The 21,046-nt window shown below is 33.0% G+C and overlaps 3 protein-coding genes across 3 annotated transcripts in view; all 3 read right to left on the bottom strand.

The window, feature by feature from the left end:
- Nucleotides 1–373: 373 nt before the first annotated feature.
- Nucleotides 374–3,625, bottom strand: LOC143909074 (uncharacterized). The gene is made up of 7 exons (XM_077426972.1): nt 3,586–3,625; nt 3,112–3,246; nt 1,647–1,842; nt 1,197–1,572; nt 951–1,119; nt 761–873; nt 374–682 (listed from the first exon to the last, which is right to left on the bottom strand). Exons 1-7 carry the CDS (start codon nt 3,589–3,591, stop codon nt 616–618), a joined length of 1,062 nt encoding a protein of 353 aa, XP_077283098.1. The 5' UTR covers nt 3,592–3,625; the 3' UTR covers nt 374–615.
- Nucleotides 3,626–14,750: 11,125 nt separating this feature from the next.
- Nucleotides 14,751–17,077, bottom strand: LOC143909438 (uncharacterized). Its single transcript, XM_077427430.1, has 6 exons — nt 16,859–17,077; nt 16,239–16,627; nt 15,929–16,163; nt 15,660–15,857; nt 15,432–15,578; nt 14,751–15,340 (listed from the first exon to the last, which is right to left on the bottom strand). Exons 1-6 carry the CDS (start codon nt 17,070–17,072, stop codon nt 15,249–15,251), a joined length of 1,275 nt encoding a protein of 424 aa, XP_077283556.1. The 5' UTR covers nt 17,073–17,077; the 3' UTR covers nt 14,751–15,248.
- Nucleotides 17,078–17,139: 62 nt separating this feature from the next.
- Nucleotides 17,140–21,046, bottom strand: part of LOC143909109 (neural cell adhesion molecule 2-like) — a 67,364-nt gene continuing 63,457 nt past the window's right edge. The window contains exons 7-15 of the mRNA XM_077427011.1: nt 19,107–19,258; nt 18,890–19,034; nt 18,679–18,809; nt 18,443–18,602; nt 18,205–18,299; nt 18,003–18,117; nt 17,697–17,840; nt 17,499–17,611; nt 17,140–17,364 (exon numbers count right to left, since the gene is read on the bottom strand). Of these exons, the coding sequence (XP_077283137.1) occupies nt 17,140–17,364; nt 17,499–17,611; nt 17,697–17,840; nt 18,003–18,117; nt 18,205–18,299; nt 18,443–18,602; nt 18,679–18,809; nt 18,890–19,034; nt 19,107–19,258 (1,280 nt within the window). The remainder of the gene's footprint in view (nt 17,365–17,498; nt 17,612–17,696; nt 17,841–18,002; nt 18,118–18,204; nt 18,300–18,442; nt 18,603–18,678; nt 18,810–18,889; nt 19,035–19,106; nt 19,259–21,046) is intronic.

Genomic DNA, 21,046 nt, shown 5'->3' with positions numbered 1-21,046 from the left:
ACACAACACAAATTAACACGGCTTTTAGCGAAACTTTTACTACCTTTATATATAATTAAGTATGATAAGTTCAAACTTATATAATATAAATCGTAAGACTTGTAAATAATATTGTACGGACTGATTTTGAGATATTGGCTATGTGTTTGTGTGGACGGAGTGATCAAGTGATGAAATTTGTGCCAGACGTGGGAAAGTTCCCGCTAATTTTATGTATTAACTAATATGTACAAATGTTACATTTATTATATTTAAAATAAACGCGATGCTAATAATGACTGCTTTGTTTTTTTTTTAATATAATATTTTAAACACACAAGTATAAATTTGACATCATAGATGTCACTGAAAATAATGTATTAAAACAACAATATAAAATTTAATATCAAATTTATTGATAAAAAAACCACGATAGAAATATAACGAATGCAAAAGTTACACAAAAATAAATTTAAATAAATACAATACAAAAAAAAGTGCTCCAAAACGAGTGATCTCAGAGTAACTTTATCAGTTTACAAATACATACAATAGATACAGACTAAAGACTTTTCGTTTTTCGAAAAGAGACTTTAAAAAACCCTATATAATCAGCATTATTCAAAGTTTTTGATCTTAGAATATCCTGACAAGACGTCCAGATTGATCATAAGTGAAGATTGGTTCTTTGAATTGTTGTAATCTAAATTGAAAACAAATTCAAAGTTTAAACATATTTTTATAAAACGTTATTTGTATTATTTAAATAAAGCAAAAATACCTGGCACTTTTGGCTTGTCGACGTTGAGACCTGTATTTTGCATTGGCGACAGCATTTGATATGGCAATGTTTGGACTGGCTTCATCTTCAGCATCGTTAACTTCGGTAGTTTCCTAATAAAATGATTTCATATTAATAACTAGAATCGTATTAATTTAAGTACTTAATATGTAAAAGTATTTAATTGTACCTCATTTACTTCCTCCGGGGTGAACTCGGGTTCAGAAGTTTCCTGTGGTGGTTCTTCCAATTCATCTTGAGGAGGTGGTCCATATTCTTGGGCAGGTTGAGCAGGAGGACCATATTCTTGAGTTGGTGCACCATAACTATCTAAAGCTACTTGTTTCTGGCTTGTAAATCTAATAAAAATAAAATTTATATTAAAAAGATATATATTTCAAATATTCTTGTACATGGTTCATGAAAATGAAAGTACCTTTGGAAAGACGGAACGACAGGTCTGGTCCTTTGAGTTCTAGTAGGAGCTGCTGGAGCAGTCAATCGTCCAAATTGTTGGTTGAAACCTCTAGTAAATCCACCGTTGGCTGTCGGTCCACTGAAAGCCTGCAATTTAGATCCGAATTGTTGTCTGGGATTCGGCTGGAAGTTGTTGGAGAAAGTTGCTACGCGCTGTCTTTGAAATTGTGGGACTTGTTGCTGTCTGAACTTTGCTGGCCTGGGTTCAACTCTCGCAAATTGGACTGCTTGAGCTGTGAATCTTTGTTGTTGATTTTTACGGTTGGTGAATCTTTGACTAGGAGCGAAAGATGGGAAAGCTCTGAATTCTTGAGCTGCCTCTGACCCAGGAAGTCCTAAAATAACAATAAAAAATATATATCGCACAGATCTATCGTACAAAAATGAAATGAATAAAGCTTTTATATACCTTGAACGGAGAGATCATCATCAAAAGGCGCTGGAGTAGGATCTTCCTCTTCAGGAACTTCTGTAGCTGGAGCTCCATACTCCAAAAAAGGTGTAGTAGCTTCAGTTGTGCCGATTTCGCCTGTATATTGAATCTCTTCTTCGGTTACTTCTAACTCAGCATTCTCTTCGGGTGCTTCATACTGCTGTATGGAATCCTAAAAGACAGTTTAATTTATATTATAAAATAATAATATTCTAAACGCGACATTTGCCGAAACGTAATTTGGGGTCGCGGTTGAGAAATTAGCGTCTCGGGTGTTGTAATTTCGGATCGAGACTAAAAGTAGAGTGATGATACGAATTTTAATTGTGCGGAACGCGTACAGTCTCACAACCGTGAAAATTCTGCGAAGTATTTGGAAACCAAGCAAGACGTGTAATTTATTAACGATGTCATCGTTTGTAGATCATCAACAGTGCAAATTAATTATAAAATGTACACTTAATAATAAAATTGATAAAATTTTAAGAACAAAGTCTATGTTGCGAATTTTCTTCTATTTTTTTTATGTAAAACGATCACATTAATTGCAATCAATGGAAAGAAGCGACTGAAGTTTAGTTTTCACACACAATCACCTTGAGAAGAATTCGTTGATATTCAGCAGGCGCACTGCACTGTTGATTGCATCATGTCGCGTAACCCGTGCGCTGGTTGTGCAATCACTAGTATTGTTTTTGTGAATGAACGTAAACAAACGATACATATTGATTAGATCTGTAGTATTATATCTAAATACAATATTTTCGTTTGATTCGGGGAAAATTCTAGGAACAGTCTGTGTTTTTCTTATTTCATAAGGGTTATATTATTTTATTAGAGTTATATTATTGGTAGTTAACCACCAATTAATGTATCAGATATTAAAATCTTAGAATTAAAATATTTTATAGTGCAATTGCAATAAGTCTATTCAATTGAATCAAATTTTATTATCGATCGTTAAATATTATCATCATAGAACGTTTTAATTCGTAAGTAACCTCAACGAGCGGTTAAAAGAAAACCCACGCGTCGAAAAACAAAAGGAGCTCAAAAGTTTTATATTATTTTAATAATAATAAGTCCAAAACAAAAGTTATTCATTATAATCACGCAACATTTAAGAATTACAACATGTTAAAAAGTCATCACGAAAAAAGTTAATTAACGATGATTTCGCACTCGATTAGCGTTAAAAAGGCATCATAAAAAAGGCGTGTAGGCTTTCCGACCTTGGCGATCTGTTACGATTAGTTTCGCAAATAATGTGTAATACAATTTTTTTTGTATCATCATTATTACCACGTTGAAGAGGATCGTCGCGATCTAATATGTGTCTCGGTAAACGCGTGCTGTGCTAATCGAGATTAATTAGTGAGCGATGAGTGCGATAACTCTACAGACAATCAAACTTATTTGTTAAGGAAATTGCAAAAATTACCTGATTTCCGGTTTCTGTTGGAAGCTCGAATGCAGGTCCGTTTGGTCTCCAGCCACGAGGAGCATATGGGCCTGCTGGGGCTTCAGGAGTGCCCAACACAGCTCCTACTCCAAATATGGCTAATACTACCAGAACCTGAAACAATTAACGTTTTTTTATAACATTTATTAATTAAGGAACCCAAATTCACTTAAAAGATATTAAAACAATTTAATTTAATTGAACAATTAAAAAAGTGAGATATATTATTCATATAAATTTGTTCGTGCTAACTAAAAGGCAATCAGTTGTAATACGATGCGATGTACTAATTGCATTATGAAATATTACATCTCCGTTTGATCTAAATTACTAGTAGTAATACCAGCGACTCTAAAACTTTCACCCATTTGATTTTGATATTGAATTTACATTGCTGGAACTGATTAATTATTTGTTTTGATTGACTTTTTCCCCGTGGAATTGGATCCTTACCTTCATCTTGCCGTTGGATATCGAGGATGCTCGATGACTGAATGATGACAATGCCCCGCACGTTCCTGTATTTATACGATGGCAAAACGATGACCAATACATTGGCCCGATATGTGACCAGAAAGAATAAAGACGTTTGCAAACGTCGACGACAATTTCAGACGATTTGACAAGGTCGTCCGTCGTTTGCCCGTAGCTGATAATTCCATGCACTAGAACAAGTGCATTTTCATTACAGCACTTTCAGCTGTAAGTGTTTGACACACGTCCCATTTGTTCATATTCAAAGGTGAGGCCTTTCACGTCTGTTAAGCTTAAACTGTATTATTTACATTTGACATTGTAAACAAACTATGATAAAATCATATATTCATACAAAGCTCAAAACCAAATGAATACATATGTATTTATTTTTCGATCGTACATAAGTAACATATGTACATATATGGTTGTTTGACGTATGTATCTATATCTAATATATAATTTCGAAAGACACTTTGTATGTAAGTATTGTCGGTTCGTAGAAAAAGAAATGAATATTAAAATAAATTTAAATAAAATAAAACTATTCAAATAAATTTAATACAATTTTAACTTTTAGATTGGCCATGTTTAAACGGCTTATATTACAAATATCGAGCGAAACCGGGTAAAAACACTGGTATGTATATAAATTTAGAAGTCTTCTATTGATGTCATGTTATTTTGGGAATTTTTTAGACCATGTATGTATGTATATTTCGACACAAAATATTTTACTTACCTTGCCTAAATTGACATATTTTGACATCTCATTCCCTAAAGCATAGGCGGATCCAAGGGGGGTGCCATGGGTGCCATGCCCCCCCCCCTTGGGATGAATTTAATTTCATATACATATGTATATTTTAAATTTTTCATATTTCCTGAATGGGGTTTTACACCATAATAGTTTACTTAAAAAAAATCACTACAATGTAAGTATTATATCTACTATTATTTACATCGTAATGTTAATCTAAAATCATATCAGTTTTAATTTTTTTTTATGTTCAATTTCAAAATGGCCCCCTCTTTGACCACTTTCTGGATCCGCCTATGCCCTAAAGGGAGATCATTACATAATCATCCCAATATATCAGACACAGTTTCACCCCCTTATTGGGTGTTACGTCATTAACGAACGACACGTAAAACCAATCGACCCTAAATATCAAGATAAACACGAAATTTATAAAAGAAAGCAACCACAAACGTTCGAAAACCGCATTTTCCAAAAAGTAATCGACATTGATATACATATGTACATATATCACGGCATTGAAATAATTAAGTCATTTGTAGCTTTGCACTATTTTTATCTAATAATTTAAAAAATAAAATATGTAAGGAAAAGTTTGAACATCTGCTGTTGTGTGAATCTGAGAAGAGAAAGTTCATTAATACATAAATAGGCATACGAAAAATAGATAGGTTTTAATACTACTGTTTATAGAAATCGTTTAATTGATTGTTTAATAAATTTAAGTGATATCGTAATTGTTGATTATTGTCTTAAAATAAAAATAAATGTATAATTTCATATGAAATATTTCGGAATCTGTGTACGCAATTATTGGGAAGCGAAACATTTTTTAAGATACATAATTCAAACAGATTGACATTCTAATTGACAAATTAAAAGCACTTAATATGAATAGAGTGATTATGACATTCAGTTACAAAATCGTTATGCTAAAGTTATACAGTATGTCCGATGAAAATTAACAATATGTAAATCTACATATATTATACTATCTATAAAATAATATTATATATTATACTATATATAAAATATTATACTACATATATATACAAATTTGTCTGTTTGTCTGTCACGTATGCGTTCCTATACCATTCCACCGATTGCGATGAAACTTACAAGAGTTATTGTGTGCATGTTCGCGATGGTTTCTATAAAAAAAATCCCCCAAAAATGGGAACGTAAACGGAAAAACGGGAATGACTGACATTGCATGGCAAATAATTTCAAATCAGTTCGCAGCTTACGTTGTTAGGATAAAATAAACAAACAATTGAATAATTGAAAAAGTGTTCGCCGCCTCCTAACGCTAGCCGAACATAATGAATGAATCGATAAAAAGCCTAAACTTTGTATAAGTTCTCATTCGGAGTCGAACCGGCGAACCCTCACGCGAACACAGCTATCCTATTATAGGTATACCTGAGTTCAGATACTTCTTGAAACCATCGTCGAATATTCAAATGGTCCTCTTTTTTAAAAAATTAATTGAAGTTTTTCGTTCCCGCCATATAAAAATACGTAATAATAATATTTTTATTTAGCGAGGTTTTGAACCATTTTTTTGTTTTCATATTATATAATTAAATATATATTTTTTAATTAAAATTAATTACATTTAAACGATATTTGAAAAATAAAATTAATTCGTTGTCTCGGACCGACCGCAGATCAAACCTGGACCGCTCGGTTACTTGACTGGGCTTTAAACCAGTACACCACGACAGCTGACAAAATTTAATATATATGTATGTAATTTATAATATTCAAAGTTGCGAGGTCAATGACTGGGGTTTGTTTATACATAATTGTGGGTATTGGGCTTTGTAAATTAAGCATACATTTTTGCTTACGTCACGCGATGTAAAAATACATACTTTTCATATCATCCGATTTCAACCTCGGGTTTTATAATTTTATTATTATTTTTTATTGCATAAATTAATTGGTTCCGATTCCGATTAATTCTTCTTCTTGTTAATGCCTTGTCCGCATCCGGACGTTGGCGACCACCTCGTCGATTATTTGAATATATCCGCATCGGTCTTCAGCGGCTCGGAACCGCTCTTCGGCGCTCATATCGGTCCACATGCGCATGTTTCGAAGCCAAGATAACTTTTTCCTGCCAATCCATTTTTTTCCTTCTATTTTCCCCATGGTTATCAAACGGAGAAATTCGTATTTTGGACCCCGTATCATGTGTCCGAGGTACTCCATCTTTCTCCGCTTGATAACAGAAACAAGTTCCCTGCCTCTCCCCATCATGCCGAGGACAGCTTCGTTTGATATCTTTTTGGTCCACGGAATCTTCAGCATACGCCTATAGACCCACATCTCAAAAGCTTCAATGCGGCTGATCATCTTGGTTTTCAGAGTCCACGTCTCACATCCGTGTAGTAATACTGTCCAGACGTAGCTCTTCGCGAATCTCAACCGCGTATGAAGATTGAGATGCTTGTTTGTAAGCGCCGCCTTCATTTTTACAAATGCTTTTCTAGCCATCTCGATGCGGATTCTTAGATCTTCATCTGGGTCCATCTCTTCATTCAGCCAGGTACCCAGGTATTTGAATCTTTTTACTCTTTCTATCACCTCTCCATCCAAGGTTAGATTCCCGGTGTCTGTTTGCATTCTATCTACTATCATAAATTTTGTCTTCTTTAGATTTATGCGCAGACCTCTTCGATTGCTTTCTTGATGTACACGGTCTAGAGATCTTTGCAGGTCTGCTAAATTTTCAGCGACTAGTGCCGTGTCATCAGCATATCTTATATTGGTGATCGTCTCGCCGCCCACCTTGATGCCCTCCGCCTCTTGGAGAGCATCGTGGAAGATGGATTCGGTGTAGGTGTAAAAAAGAGTAGGTGATAGGATGCATCCTTGCCTGACGCCCCGTTCTATAGGAATCTCATCAGTGAATTGATCATCGACACGTACTACTGCAGTCCGATTAATTATTACTATTCATATTGTAACTTTATTTTAAATCATGTGTCAATCCGAAAGCACGCGTTGAAATTTCAACGTGCATAAAACTAGTTATTTATAACATTCCAAAGAATTCACGCAATAATATGATAAAATTTACATATATTCTTTTTTTTAATAGATCCGTAGTGTTTTCGACATGATCCAAATCATATTGTATGGTACAATAGAAATCCATAAATTACCCTAGTAAATTTATCTACGAATTTGGAATTACTTACGTCAGTCGTACCGAGTATTCATATCATACCTCTTCACAATAGCAATTGTAATGAGTTGAGAAATTTGTGTAAGAGCAATTCAAGGGTGCCGCGTGATTCGTAACTTAAATTTCCTAATTTTATAATTTTCAAACCGTGCATCGCGAAGGATTCCCTCATACGACATTGCGGATTTTTTCTCACGAAACACTGACCCGAAGAAGACCGGATTTTGCATAAGTAAAGGTCGCTAAAAATCATACAGAGCACTCATACTTCAGCCTCGAATAAACAAATCGAGATGTTGCGCTTTTGCATGTAAATTGCCGGCATTTGCGACCTTTGGGAATCCTTCTTCCACATCATTCCGACGAATCGCGCCAGCAGTCAAAGAGCACACGCGTCGTTTGATCTTGGCCAAAATGCGTATAGAAATAGTAGTCGACGTGACGAAACAGTGTCCGTCTGGCTGTCACCGGATGAATGACAATTAGGGGCCTTCGTTCGAAATTATGCCGTATATGTCATTAATGGTCTCGTTCACCACAAGCACGATTGAGATTAAGGATCTATAAATAAACAAATAACACGACTTTTAGGTTGAACGCTGAATAAATAAGGGACACTCTGACTTAGCATACCGATTTATTTGGCTAAATTCAATTTTGGATACAGTACAATTGGAATATAAAGCAGGCACCAATAATAGTGAGAGAACACATTAAAAAGTGCAGCATGGTACGCGTAGGTGGACTCCAGCTGTGATAGGTGTATCTTCGTGTCATTTTTAATTCGTACGATCTTAAGTTTATCCCACATTTCTTCAAATATGGGAATAACCGTTATCAATCACTGTCAGACCTTTGCCAATACAAAGATAAAAAAAATCACCAAAAACTCTCCAGGGGGTGAGGTTTGCGAAGGGATGCGACGGTACAGATATGACCTAGCAGTGTTTTTTTTTTGCATAATTAAAACTCTCTAAAAAAATAGTTGCCTCCTACCTCTCTGTGTGTAGGGCGAAAACACACTGAGTGGTACGTGGTACGTGTTTTTTAGAGATGCGTTTAAACATGCTAAAAAAACGTATCACCCTAAGCCATACACACAGTCCAAAAAATCACCCCTGGAGTGTTTTCAGTGATACTTTATCCTTGTATTTATCCAGTGATCGATAACGGTGAATCCCATATTTTAAAAAATGTAGGAGAAACTTGTCGGTTTCATATGGATATGCATACACGTGCGATCTCCCAAACATATGCATTCTGCACGTGCAAGTACACCCGAATTTGGTTTGGTGAACACCCCACTGTTTGGTGAACAAACCATAGACACGTGACGTCCCATACCACTCAGTGTGTTTTCGCCCGAAGAGTATGTCTTATAAAGCCTTAACGCCAACTTTCACCTGAAATATAATTTTAGTTCTAATAAAGGAATAACATGCGAGTTTGTAGAGTAAATTATAGTTTTTATTGGAATATGAGTAGGTATGTACATAAATCATTTATCAGACTGTTTTCAAAGGGAACGTATAGAGATTAGGTCTGATTGAAAATGTCTCACATTTTATGGACTGCCCAGGTATCTAAGCCAGTGAAACTGTATCATACTCTGTATACCATTGAGAGAAGTCAAGAATGTATTAATTCAATCCAGAGCATTGAAGATCAAGAGAAAATAAAATAATATGAATTATTTATGCTGAAAATAAATAAAAGGACCAATCTTAACCAAAACTATATACATATGTTACAGTCCGAGTGTACATAGTTTGTTCATGCATGAACCAATATGGCCAGTTATAGTGCACATGAAATAACAAATTGACAAATGAATTATGTAGTTCATCCACAAACTATTAGGCATGAGTTTAAGTATTCTCAATATTTTGTCCCATTCTGCATACATATATATGTATGTATGTATGCTTACCCTGGGTTGCAATATTTTTACTATTAGCGGAAGCGGGAATTATAGCAACGTTGTAATGCGGTTTCGAATACGTTTAAACATCTCAAAAGTTTCATGCGACATCTGGTGGGAATCTATTTGAAAATACATAGCTTTTGATTTTAAGAACTTAAACTAAAACCCATAGTTCGTGTATGAACAAACTAGAATGTTCATGAATGAAACAGAACGAACACTTGGACTGTGACATATATGTATGTACATACACCGAGTAACTTAATGCAGAATTTTTTGTTTATATATTTTTTCATTTGGATAATTATCGTATACCTATATTTTCTAATTTCTTGTATGTGGAAGCGAGGCCGTCACAATGAGTTAAATCCATGATTTTGAGAGGCTTTAAGACCACCAACACTGCTAGTTGGGAATGTTTAATATACTGACAGAATTAAGGCACCTAAACTGATATGTTTGCTCATTTGATCTTAGCTATAATTTGGTAGTGGATAGTATATGAAGTGTGACGATTTTTCTTTTTGTAACTGACATTTTCAAAAATGTTTATGTATTTTGAACATAATATATTACCAGGCGCTTAAATATAATGGTATACGCAAGGTGATAAAAACAAACGCACTTCAAAAGCAATATTTTTCCATAGAAATTCTTTGTGTTTATAGTATAGACAAATAGAGATACTTTAAAATAAGTGGCATGCGTAATCAGGGTGCATTTGAATTGCAAACGAATGGGTGCATTTGGTGCAAATTGGGACCAAGGTTCGGTCAACGTCACCATCGGTACGGTATTGACGTTCTGAACACACCGTCATTAAGTCATGAGCACCCTGAACCATTAGAACCATTATGTCGTCCAACAGGTGTACTATAAATCAACAATGTTCATATTTATTTCACATTTTCAGACTTCATACAGTAAAATATACATATAATCAGAAGCGAGCCCACGAATCAAACGATGACTCAGAATATTGTGCAAAAAAGTTTGTACTCGATACGTGAAGAGTTTATGAAGTGAATATTGTAAAAATTTTAGTAGTTTGAATCTGTCGATGTGATGGCGAATGTTGCGAGTCAATTTGTATACCGTTTTGGGTGACTTGCTCAATATTACAGTCTGTCCGTTTAAAGTTCGTTAAACGATCGCTAGTTAGTCTTAATTTGAATTGCGTATGAAATATTTAAACTATCGCAATGCGTACTGGAATTGATGCCTTCAAGGTGATATTAAAATTAGATTATGACATTGGTACTAATTATAATAATGATTTCGTCACGATTTAATCATTAAAACATCTGTTAACTCTGCATCTGAAGTGTTCTATCGCTTATTTGGAGTCTCTATATTCATACATCATATCATCATCAGCAGGGGCGTCATTTCAGTTTTTCCCAGGGGGGCAAATTTTTTGACCAGTAAGAAATGACTTTCTAGGGAGGGGGGGGGGGTGTATTATATTTAAACAAAATGAGTGTATATGAATTTTAACTATTTCTTTTAATCGTTTTTTCAGTAATAGAAAAGCAAAAAAGTTTTTTATATACATATACTGTTTGCTACTGTTGCGTCGGGGTGGGTGGAGGATCCAAGTAAAAGGCCAACAGTCGTATCACAGCATTTATTGATGATTAAGGAGATACACGCAGTGTCACTGCTAAGTCCAGAATGACCTGAGATCGCTTACGTACCGCCTTATAAGGGGTAGATCTCTCAGGACGTCTAATCTGTTTACCTACTGTATAGTCACGTATTCGGATATGTATTCCCACGATATGAGAAGTGCAATCATTGTTTCATGCACTTAGCTTGTCGCTAATCCTTAAAACCCACTTATACCAGTCGCACGGTATGCATTTAGTTAATCCGTTAATAGATATCCGTTACAGACAGTGGCGGACTGGGACTGAAATTAGTGCATGCCAGGAGTCAAAGGGGGCCCCCCAAGGTTAAACAAATTTGTCTCCCCCCCCCCATATAACAAAATTTTCTTTTCAAAAATGGGAATAAACAAATTTAGGTACAAGAAAAATGGCAAAAGCAAAATAGATCCATAAATTACATTGTATATTTCGTTCTAACTCTTGTCCTAGGTAAATAAAATGTATCATAAAAGAATGCGGCATAAAAGCGGCTTTTACTTTCGGTAGAAAACACTCAGGGACGTCATTTCAGCTTTTTCTTGGGGGGGCAGGCAAAGATTGGTCAAATTGAATTTTTTTTCAAAAAATCTTTTTTATATTGGAATAAAAATGGAAAATATTCTTTGCATAAACCTTATTGAGTTATAAAATATGAAAAAAATAAGCTTATTTTTAAAAAAATAATTATAAAAAAATATTATGTAGAAAGCGAAAAAAGCGCCGCAGGCGAAAATTTTTTTCCAATAATCTACACATGATCAACAAAAATCGACCATCTAACTGAGTCACTAAAAAACTATCTTAATTTCTACCGAATATCTTTTCACTTTATCTATGTACATATGTACGTAATAACAATAGATAAAGTTTTGTGATCATGCGAAAATTTGAACCAGAATCGATCACTGATCACGTTAATATACGAACTTTCGGAAAAATAAACGTTACACATCTGTTTTTGAGACAAAATAAAGTAAAGGGGACCTTTCTCACGATTCGCTCTATAGGATGAACAATTTCTAAGAATTTTACCCAAGGCATACCACTTAAAAACCAAAATATACTTGTTTCGAAATAATAAAATCTTTTTTTTTTCAAAACACATAGCAGCGATTATTTTATTAGTTACCCAAAAGTAACATACATAAGAAATAAATGTAGATCCATAGTATCTCATTAGTAATTGAATTCATAATATTCACACTTTTCCTTAATTTAGGGGGGCGAGTGCCCCCATATGCCTCCCCCCCAAATTACGTCCCTGAAAAAAATGCATAATATTTTCAATTAATGTTAATCGAAAATCGGGATTTTGGGGAGGGGGCCCCTATCCTATATTTCTATATACATGGATGTGTCTAGATTAGGAATAGATTTTATATTCGGAAACTGTTTAAAATTGTGTATTTAAATCTTACTATATCGTCGAAGCATAATCAAATGTTATTTTGAAAGTATGAAGTAAATTTAAATCGCTGGTTGATGATGAATCGTCCTATCAAAATTGTTTTAAGCAATTCAGTTTATATTATTCACGGAAATTTGTTTATTCCCATTTTTATTTCATTAGGTAGTTATTACATAGGTATGCATAATCTTGAGGTTGGAAATAGGCCCGGCAAAAGGGCCCATGCAAATGTTGAAACTTACATTTCGAGCCTAATAAAAAAAGTTAACCGATCCTTGGACTGTTAAAGCAGGTATTAGTTGTTTGTGTATATCGTAAAAAATTTGTTTTGTTGAAATGCCCAAACTTTAGGTCCCAAAGTGCAATATCCTATAAATTTTTACACACGTGAAATAATTAAAAAGTTATTTAACTTTACTGAGGGCCCATATTTTCTAACAGATAGTGGGGCCCACATGCCATCGGGCATGTTCGCTTGTATGGCCAGTCCGCCACTGGTTACAGATAATATTTGAACGGTCACACGGTCTCTGGGATTCTATTCGCTTAATCCGCGGCGTACGTTACACTACCAATGTTTCCTCTAGACTAATAGACGACGCTAAGTCTCTGAGCATTTAGCGCCATCCATTGAACATTTATTTAATTAATTGATTTTTCTATTGGTGTTTTACATTGTTTATGTGTAGATTGGTAGATAGTTTTTGCCATTTTTTTATATCAAACAATTAATATAGATATTAAATTAAATATATTCAAAAGGTATTTGAAAGCGATTCAACCGCGTGCGGATCAAACACAGTGTCGACACATTTCTTTTATTTATTTTTTTAATAACTTAATATGCCAACACCCATGCGATGATATTTCATTGGGTACAACACTAGTTTGTATTATAATGGTGTACACTTTGGTATTATGAATTTTGATAATTGATCCAAATATGGTATTTTTACATAAATATATATGTAGGAAAGATTTTTGAACGTGCAGAGCGTGTGGTAAGCGAGCGTGCATAGTGCATAGTGCAGAATGTGTATGGGCAGAGATTTGGGAACTATCTAACTGTGCTTAGGGCAGTTGTACTTTGGCAGGCCTGACGAACAGATCTAAAATAAAGGCAGTTTGATCTAATCCACATGTATCATTTGGAACTCCTTGCATCCAGATCCAAAATCTATGTGAAATTGTGATGATTGGGTATTTATGCGTTTCAAAAATATTTCTCCTTTTAAGAAAAAAAAATGATTTATTTTCAATTTTACAGTCAAATATACATTTGTATCAAGATAATAAATTTTGTTCAATAGATTAACAATGACATTTATAATTCAAATTATATAATACATATACAATATATAAATATATACAATGTTAATTACAATATATGTATATCACTTCCAATTTATTAAGATGGGATGACTTATACAAAAATAAATATGCGGCATTAATGTAAAGGATAGAGTTTTTAATTCGTTTTATCATCCATAAAGTTTTTAAAAGTAAACATTTATTAACTAATAATACTTCTTTCATTGAATAAAACACAATAACTTGACTTAAATATGAGAAATACAACATTTTCATTAGTTTAAGATTTTTTTCGTGTTTATCAATATTCTATATATGTATGTATGTAGATTCATATATGAAAAGTATTATATTGTAATTGAAAACATAAGAATAACATTATTTCTTGATTAAATATTTGTCTTTTTTTCAAATTCAAATAAAACATATAATTTACTTACAAATGGTCAAATATTCACAAGCATATAATAAGGTTAAAAATATAAGGGATAATTTATGGTGACCACAAAAATTCATACAATTTAGCATTGAAATAAAGTTCTATAAATAATTCAATGGTCATTCGATATATTTTGACAATTTTTTTTAAAAATATCGTATATATGTACACATCTTCGTATAAAAATCAGTCTTTATTCCTATGTGCATGGCACTCATCACTTATTTTATAAATTTGTATTATTTTATTTATATATATATATATTTCTTTTTATACACTTATCCTCATACAAGTATATAAACACTGATCACTCTTTTATAATGAAAACTTGGTTTTTCTTGAATACATACCTATTTTTAGAAGAAGAATGTATACGGATGATTTAAATCAAATTATAATTTAAAACTGTGACTGGATACCGATAAATATTCAACGTATGAAAATAAAAATAATCTATACTTGTTGTAAATACAATTCAACTATATTCAATATAAAATTTATACAAACATCACAACATATTCGTATTAATTAAAAGTCACCATAGTGTTAGCAGCTCGTAGTTAGTGGAAATCGTTTTTAAGAAATTCACCAGTAATCAAAGTGTTTAAATATTAGACAATTTAATACTGGTCTAAACTAAAACGTTTAAAGTTTTACAACACAACAAAATGATATATTGTCATCGATTGTTACAGTCAATTATTAAAAAGTAGTTGTTTAATTAATACTTACAATAAAATGCTTTCATGAGAAGATACATTTCATGAAATAACGCGTTAGCTTAATAAAAAATAGTCACGTTAATTATTTTAATACGATCAAAGTTATTATATGTTTATTAACGTGAAATGTTATATATTATTAATAATACGGTTGTTAAATTTTAATGGTATTCATTTAAATTAATTATTATTTAACACCCTGATGATTTAGAAAGGTTAATTCATTTAATAAGTCAATGATTTGTTTCTAGCACTTTGTTTTCACTGACAGTATCCCGTGGTGATGTGAAGTCTGTAACCATCTCACACATTGCTGTTGAGGATTCTGCAAATTGAAAATAATATATTTATATGTATATGTTTTAAACATCTATTCTATAATTATTGAGCATATTTTATTTAAATATAAAATTTACCCTTAATTTTATTGACTGGGCGATTTGAAGCTTTATGCTCATTATTGGGTTGGTCAAGCCTGATGTGTAAAGATCGTAATGTTTCTTCCGGGGAGTTCTTCTCATACTTAATAGGTAATGTATTTGGCATTGATGTGGGTGATAATACTGTAATAAATAATTGGTATTTATACTTTGTTTTTACACTATGTTTTGGATTTGATTGACAATGTACATATTACAACTTACCGTGAGTTCTATGTGTCGGCATCGATGGCACAGTGCCATAAGTAGTACCGTCGAATGAATGATTATTAATCCTATGATTGAAACCATGGTATGCATTTCCCGATTGTGTGAAATTTTTTGGTATAATAGTTGCTTTTTGACTAGGCGACATTATCAAATAGTCTTTATCTCTGGAAGTGGTTGGTGGAAGTGGTGTACCTAAGGTAGTAAAAAAATTATAATAGTAGACTGAAAATCATTTTGACAAAAAAGCAATGAATTTTCATTACCTGTACGGGAACCCATTGAAGACGATCCAACAACATAGTTTACCAAATGACCCTGATTGTTCCCTGGATACCAACTAACACCCATTTGACTACCGCTGTGAGGCATGCTGACTATACTCGATGGTTGACTATTACTTTGTGAAGTGAAATTAGCTGGATTATTATAAACTGCTTGTACTGGTGAGTGGCAATTTATGTACAATTCCGGACAAGTGAGCGATGGATCTTCAGGTATCTGAAAACCAAAAAATTACGCTTAAAATTGAACTTCAATTCAATGTAGTGGAATTTTAGCTCAAAATCCACAAACCATTTGGTTCTGCAGTCCTGGAGAGTTCCTATATTTGAGCATATCTTCGTAAACTCTATCGTAGGCATTTCTGGTGCCACCTTCGTAAGAATCACCATCTTCTATCTTTTGCTGTAGATAAACTGGCCTGGCATTGGGCAGCCGGAATTGTTGATTCTGTCCGGAGTATTGCAAAGGTTGTACTCCGTACCTAAGCGGATCTATTTGAACGTATTGTCCATTGAATACTTCATTGCTACTTTCTGGAGGCATGTATACTCTTGGAGTTTGAGCTGACTTCTTGTCTATCTCTTCGTTTGATGTAGGAACGTTGGTCGATTTGTATTTTGCCAATTTGTTTGACGATTTATCAGCTATTTTTCCATCCAACAATATATCTGGACTTTTATCTGCAATATAAATCATTTTAATATAGTGCATAATATTTACAATGTAAAGCATAATCAATTATAATGCATAATCAATTATAATGCATAATCAATTATAATATAATGCATAATCAATTTAGTATAACATGCATAAAATTTTAGTTCAAAAATACTTTTAATATTAAACAGTAATAGAATATTATCAGTGACAATATGTATAATATATTTAATGTTGTAAATATTGTGTCATACCTAAACTATCTACACTTTCGGTATCCGTAGCATTTAGCGGCATACTGGAGCCATCTTGATGTTCTCCATATGGTTTTGTTGTATTTTGACTATTCTGTGGTATTCTTCTGTGACTTCTACATCTAGCCAAGAAGACTAATGCAATAGCTAACAACACCAAAAGGGCAGTCACTCCTAATAAAGCCCCTAATAGTGGAGTTAGCTGAAGAGCCATTGTGACACTACCTATTAACAAAGTTTCTATCATTAATATACATAAGAATTAATGAATAATAAGAGTTTTACTTTAAACAGTCAGCAAAATAAATCAAGATGAACTTACTAGTTCTTTTCTCTGGTTCCTTTAATGTGTGAGTTTGCATGGTGAAAACTTCACTCATACCTTTCTTATTGTAAGCGTATACGTCAATATTGAAATAAGCATCACTTGGCAAATGTGTAAAGTCAAATTGTGGTGTGTCAAAAGTAGCATTCTTCATTAAGAAGTTATTTTGTGTGTTGTAGACCTGAACATATTAAAATAAAAACATTCATATTTAAGAGGTGATTGTTATAATATAAAATGTAATTAACATTACATTCTGGTTTTTTTAATACATATGTAACTTGAATTCTAATTTTATTTTTAAATTCAACATACCTGTACTATGAATCTTTGAGGCAAACCTCCATCAAATCCTTCAACACAATTTATCTGCAGTACATCCGTTGTCTGGTTATTAACCGTGCAATTTGAAAGTGGATCAGGTTTTCCTATAAATTACATGGGTAATATGTAAAATATTTTTCATTAATTTATAAAAATATCTTATTTAAAAAAATGATCACTTAAACATACCTGCTGGAACGATATGAAATACACATGGCATGAATTGAGTTCCAACGCTGTTTGTTCCGATGCACATGAGGGTGCCGTAATCAGAAGAGTTCTTCGGTGTGTAGCTGGCCACGCTTGTTGCGTATGAATAACCTGGAACAAAAGCTGCTCAACTGATTATTCAAAAATATTCACACAAAACAATATTAGCAAAATAAAACTATTATATGATTCGAGGCAGCGGCCACGATTCCGGTCGCTGAGTTTTTAGCTCGTCTCAATTTTTTAATCTGTTTTTAACTATGAGTAAAAAATAAAGATATTCACCATCGTTTCTAGTTATCATATTGTTTCCGGTGTTGTAAGCAACGATTTTGCTAGTCGGCAGTACTGTGGACAGCAATTCGGAATTGTTGAACTTCCACATGAATCGTACGGATTCCTATAATATTACGGAATATCAATTTGTTATTTTGATGATTGAATATTAATTAATTGTTATAACGTTGTTAAACATCATAATAAATACTTGTGGATTTGCAAGAAGTTCACACGATATTTTGGCTTCTTCATTTCTGGCTATGTTATAAACGACCTGTTGACCTTTTCGACAATATGGTCTAACTGTGGAACACATAAAATTGTGAATATATATTATTTTTAATGAATAAATATATTATACATTCTTTCGTTTGTTTGCTGTGCTAATTTATTTATTGACGTTAAATATAATTTTCAGTTGATTTTCTAGAACATTAAACACATACATTTAACATCTAAAAGAAGTTTGTTGCTTCTTCCTTCGCCTTCTTCATTAGTTGCCAAACAAGTATATATTCCACTGCGTGATTTCTTCAAGCTTTGTAACACAAGACTTTGATTAGATATTATAACACCTTCTTGAGGACTGCTTTGCAACAGTTCTCCCTGCAATCAAGAAATATTATTTAAATATATCCATCCTGACATAAATATGTATGTATAATAAAACAAGAACACATACTTCATGAAACCATTGAATCTTATAAACCCATGGATTAGCCTTGATGTTACATTCGAAATAGACATCTGTGCCTTCTATAATGCCGGCAGCGTTGAGACTTGAACCGAGGAACAAATTTACAATAGGAACATCTGAAATATAAACTCAATATTAATTACATGCTTGAATATTTATATAATATGTATTTTAATAGATAAGATTTAATACTTACGATGAATTTCCAATTTCCATCCATCTTCAAGTCCAGGCTCTTGAAGATTCGTCTGTATAGCTTTACAGGAGAGGTATTTTCCAGCATCTTCCAATTGAGGAGTAAAGCTGAGTATACTAGTGGTCACATTTCCATCAATAGATGTCTGTAAAAATAAAATTAGCGTTAATTAACTGCCCGAAAAAGATAAGTATTTAATTAAAAAGTGTCCAATTACAGATTCTCTTGTAGATTTTAAACGTGTTGAACCTTTCCACCATGAAACCGAAGGCTTTGGTCTCGCTCCAACAGTTTGACACATAATTTCAGTTGATTTATTGGCAGAGAAAGATCTTTTAGGGCCCTGGATGCGAACTGACAGTGGTTTTACTGAAATGTAAAGGTTAATTAATTAAAAGATTTTGTTTTTTTACTAAATACATATGTTATGAATTTATAATACATATTTAAAGCCATATGTATACATATAGTAACTTATAAACATTTATATCTCACAATGGAAGCATTTCATGTTCAAACTTTGAGATATGGTGTATAATTTGTTTAAAGTTTAAGTTTGATTTATCACATTTTGTATATTTGATTAATGATAAATATACAAAATATAATATAAACGTGTTAATAATGTATTCATATTATAATATTTATTTGAATTGCACTAAAAATAGATGAAAAAATTGAAGTAACATAAAAATTGATCAATACTCAATAGTGTTAATTTTATGTATGTCTATACTTCAACATTTCAGAATTTATCAATTACTCACTACAAAGTATTAATAACAGTTTTGAACTATATTTTAAAACAAGAATTGATCTAAAAATAGGTAAATGCACTTCGTTCACACCTTTCGTCAAATAAAAGACTTCCGCTTAGAGCGTTCTGCACAAGAACACGTTGGCACGTGGGCTTTCATCAGTGAGCTCTTGATGCTTTCAATGGGCAAAAATTGAATGCACAGTCAACAATGAAAAAAAAAGTTGGCGCGACTGCAACGCCAGAACAGAATAAAAGCTTTTGTTGGTAATTGCAAGGTGTGATGACTGGCGGGTTTCAGCCTAGCCGGAGAGAAGTAACGACCGAGGACTTGCAGACAAATAGATACAACACAACATCCAATTATTATTACAGGCCTTATCCCGTTTTATCCTGTGACTTCGAGGCCAGGCCATAATCGGGTATTATGAAGACAATCCACCCCGAGGGAAGGTTGCCAAAGCTTCCAAAAGCTCCAGAGCGCTTGTACTTGCTCTTGCAAGGTTTAACGGTTAATAGTACTTTAATCGTGTCGCATATTTAAGCATTTTCGTTCGGTCTGGATCAAACCGAGTTGCGGAAACACGACGGAATTACACAGTTTCCATTCTATAATATAATCATTTAGATGTGCGTGAGTGTGCTGAAAAATCCTTAATTTATTATTTTGAACGGGAGTGAGCAGTGGCATTAGGAGGGGAGTACAAAGTGCCATTTCCCCCCTGAAATGAACCTATTAAGCACGAATGCGGCGGCATAGGGTCAAGTCCTTTGTCTTAATTAATTCATTCAGAGGAGTGTCGGCTGGCGAATGCGGGATGGCATTAAAAACTACCATTTCACGTTTCAACGGCACTCCAACTTTCATTTTATAAAAAAGACAGAATAAAAATTAACATTCATGCGCAATATTCACGGTCGGTTCAGAACATCAATTTCGGTATAATGTTTTATAATCAAATGTACTATATTTATATCAGCATTTATTTTTATTTTAGGGCTTGGATTATGAGCCTTAGAATATTAAAATTTAAAATGTAAAAATATGAATGCCAGGTTTATAAAAGAATTATTTTTAGCACAGACGTATTTGGTACAAGGAATATGTAAATTAATTTTTTTCAAAGAATGGTATTTTAAATTTTTATTTATAAAAAATAAATAGCCCAAACAATTTTAGATGACAAATATATATTAAATTTGTATTGTAATGAAATTTAGCTATTAAAATGAGATTTTCATTAGTTTTAATATTATACCTGTGTAATAATGTATTTTATATTCTGTTAAGTATATCTTAACATAAATAATAGAATCATTTCAACGTTGATTGATGAGTCAAATGTAGTTCGTATGTTTTATATTAAACTAAATCACAATTTCGCTAAGTACACGAAGAC

The sequence above is a fragment of the Arctopsyche grandis genome, chromosome 3 (assembly GCF_051622035.1).
Source record: "Arctopsyche grandis isolate Sample6627 chromosome 3, ASM5162203v2, whole genome shotgun sequence".
NCBI classification, from domain to species: domain Eukaryota; kingdom Metazoa; phylum Arthropoda; class Insecta; order Trichoptera; family Hydropsychidae; genus Arctopsyche; species Arctopsyche grandis.
This window is presented reverse-complemented; position numbering and strand designations above follow the sequence as displayed.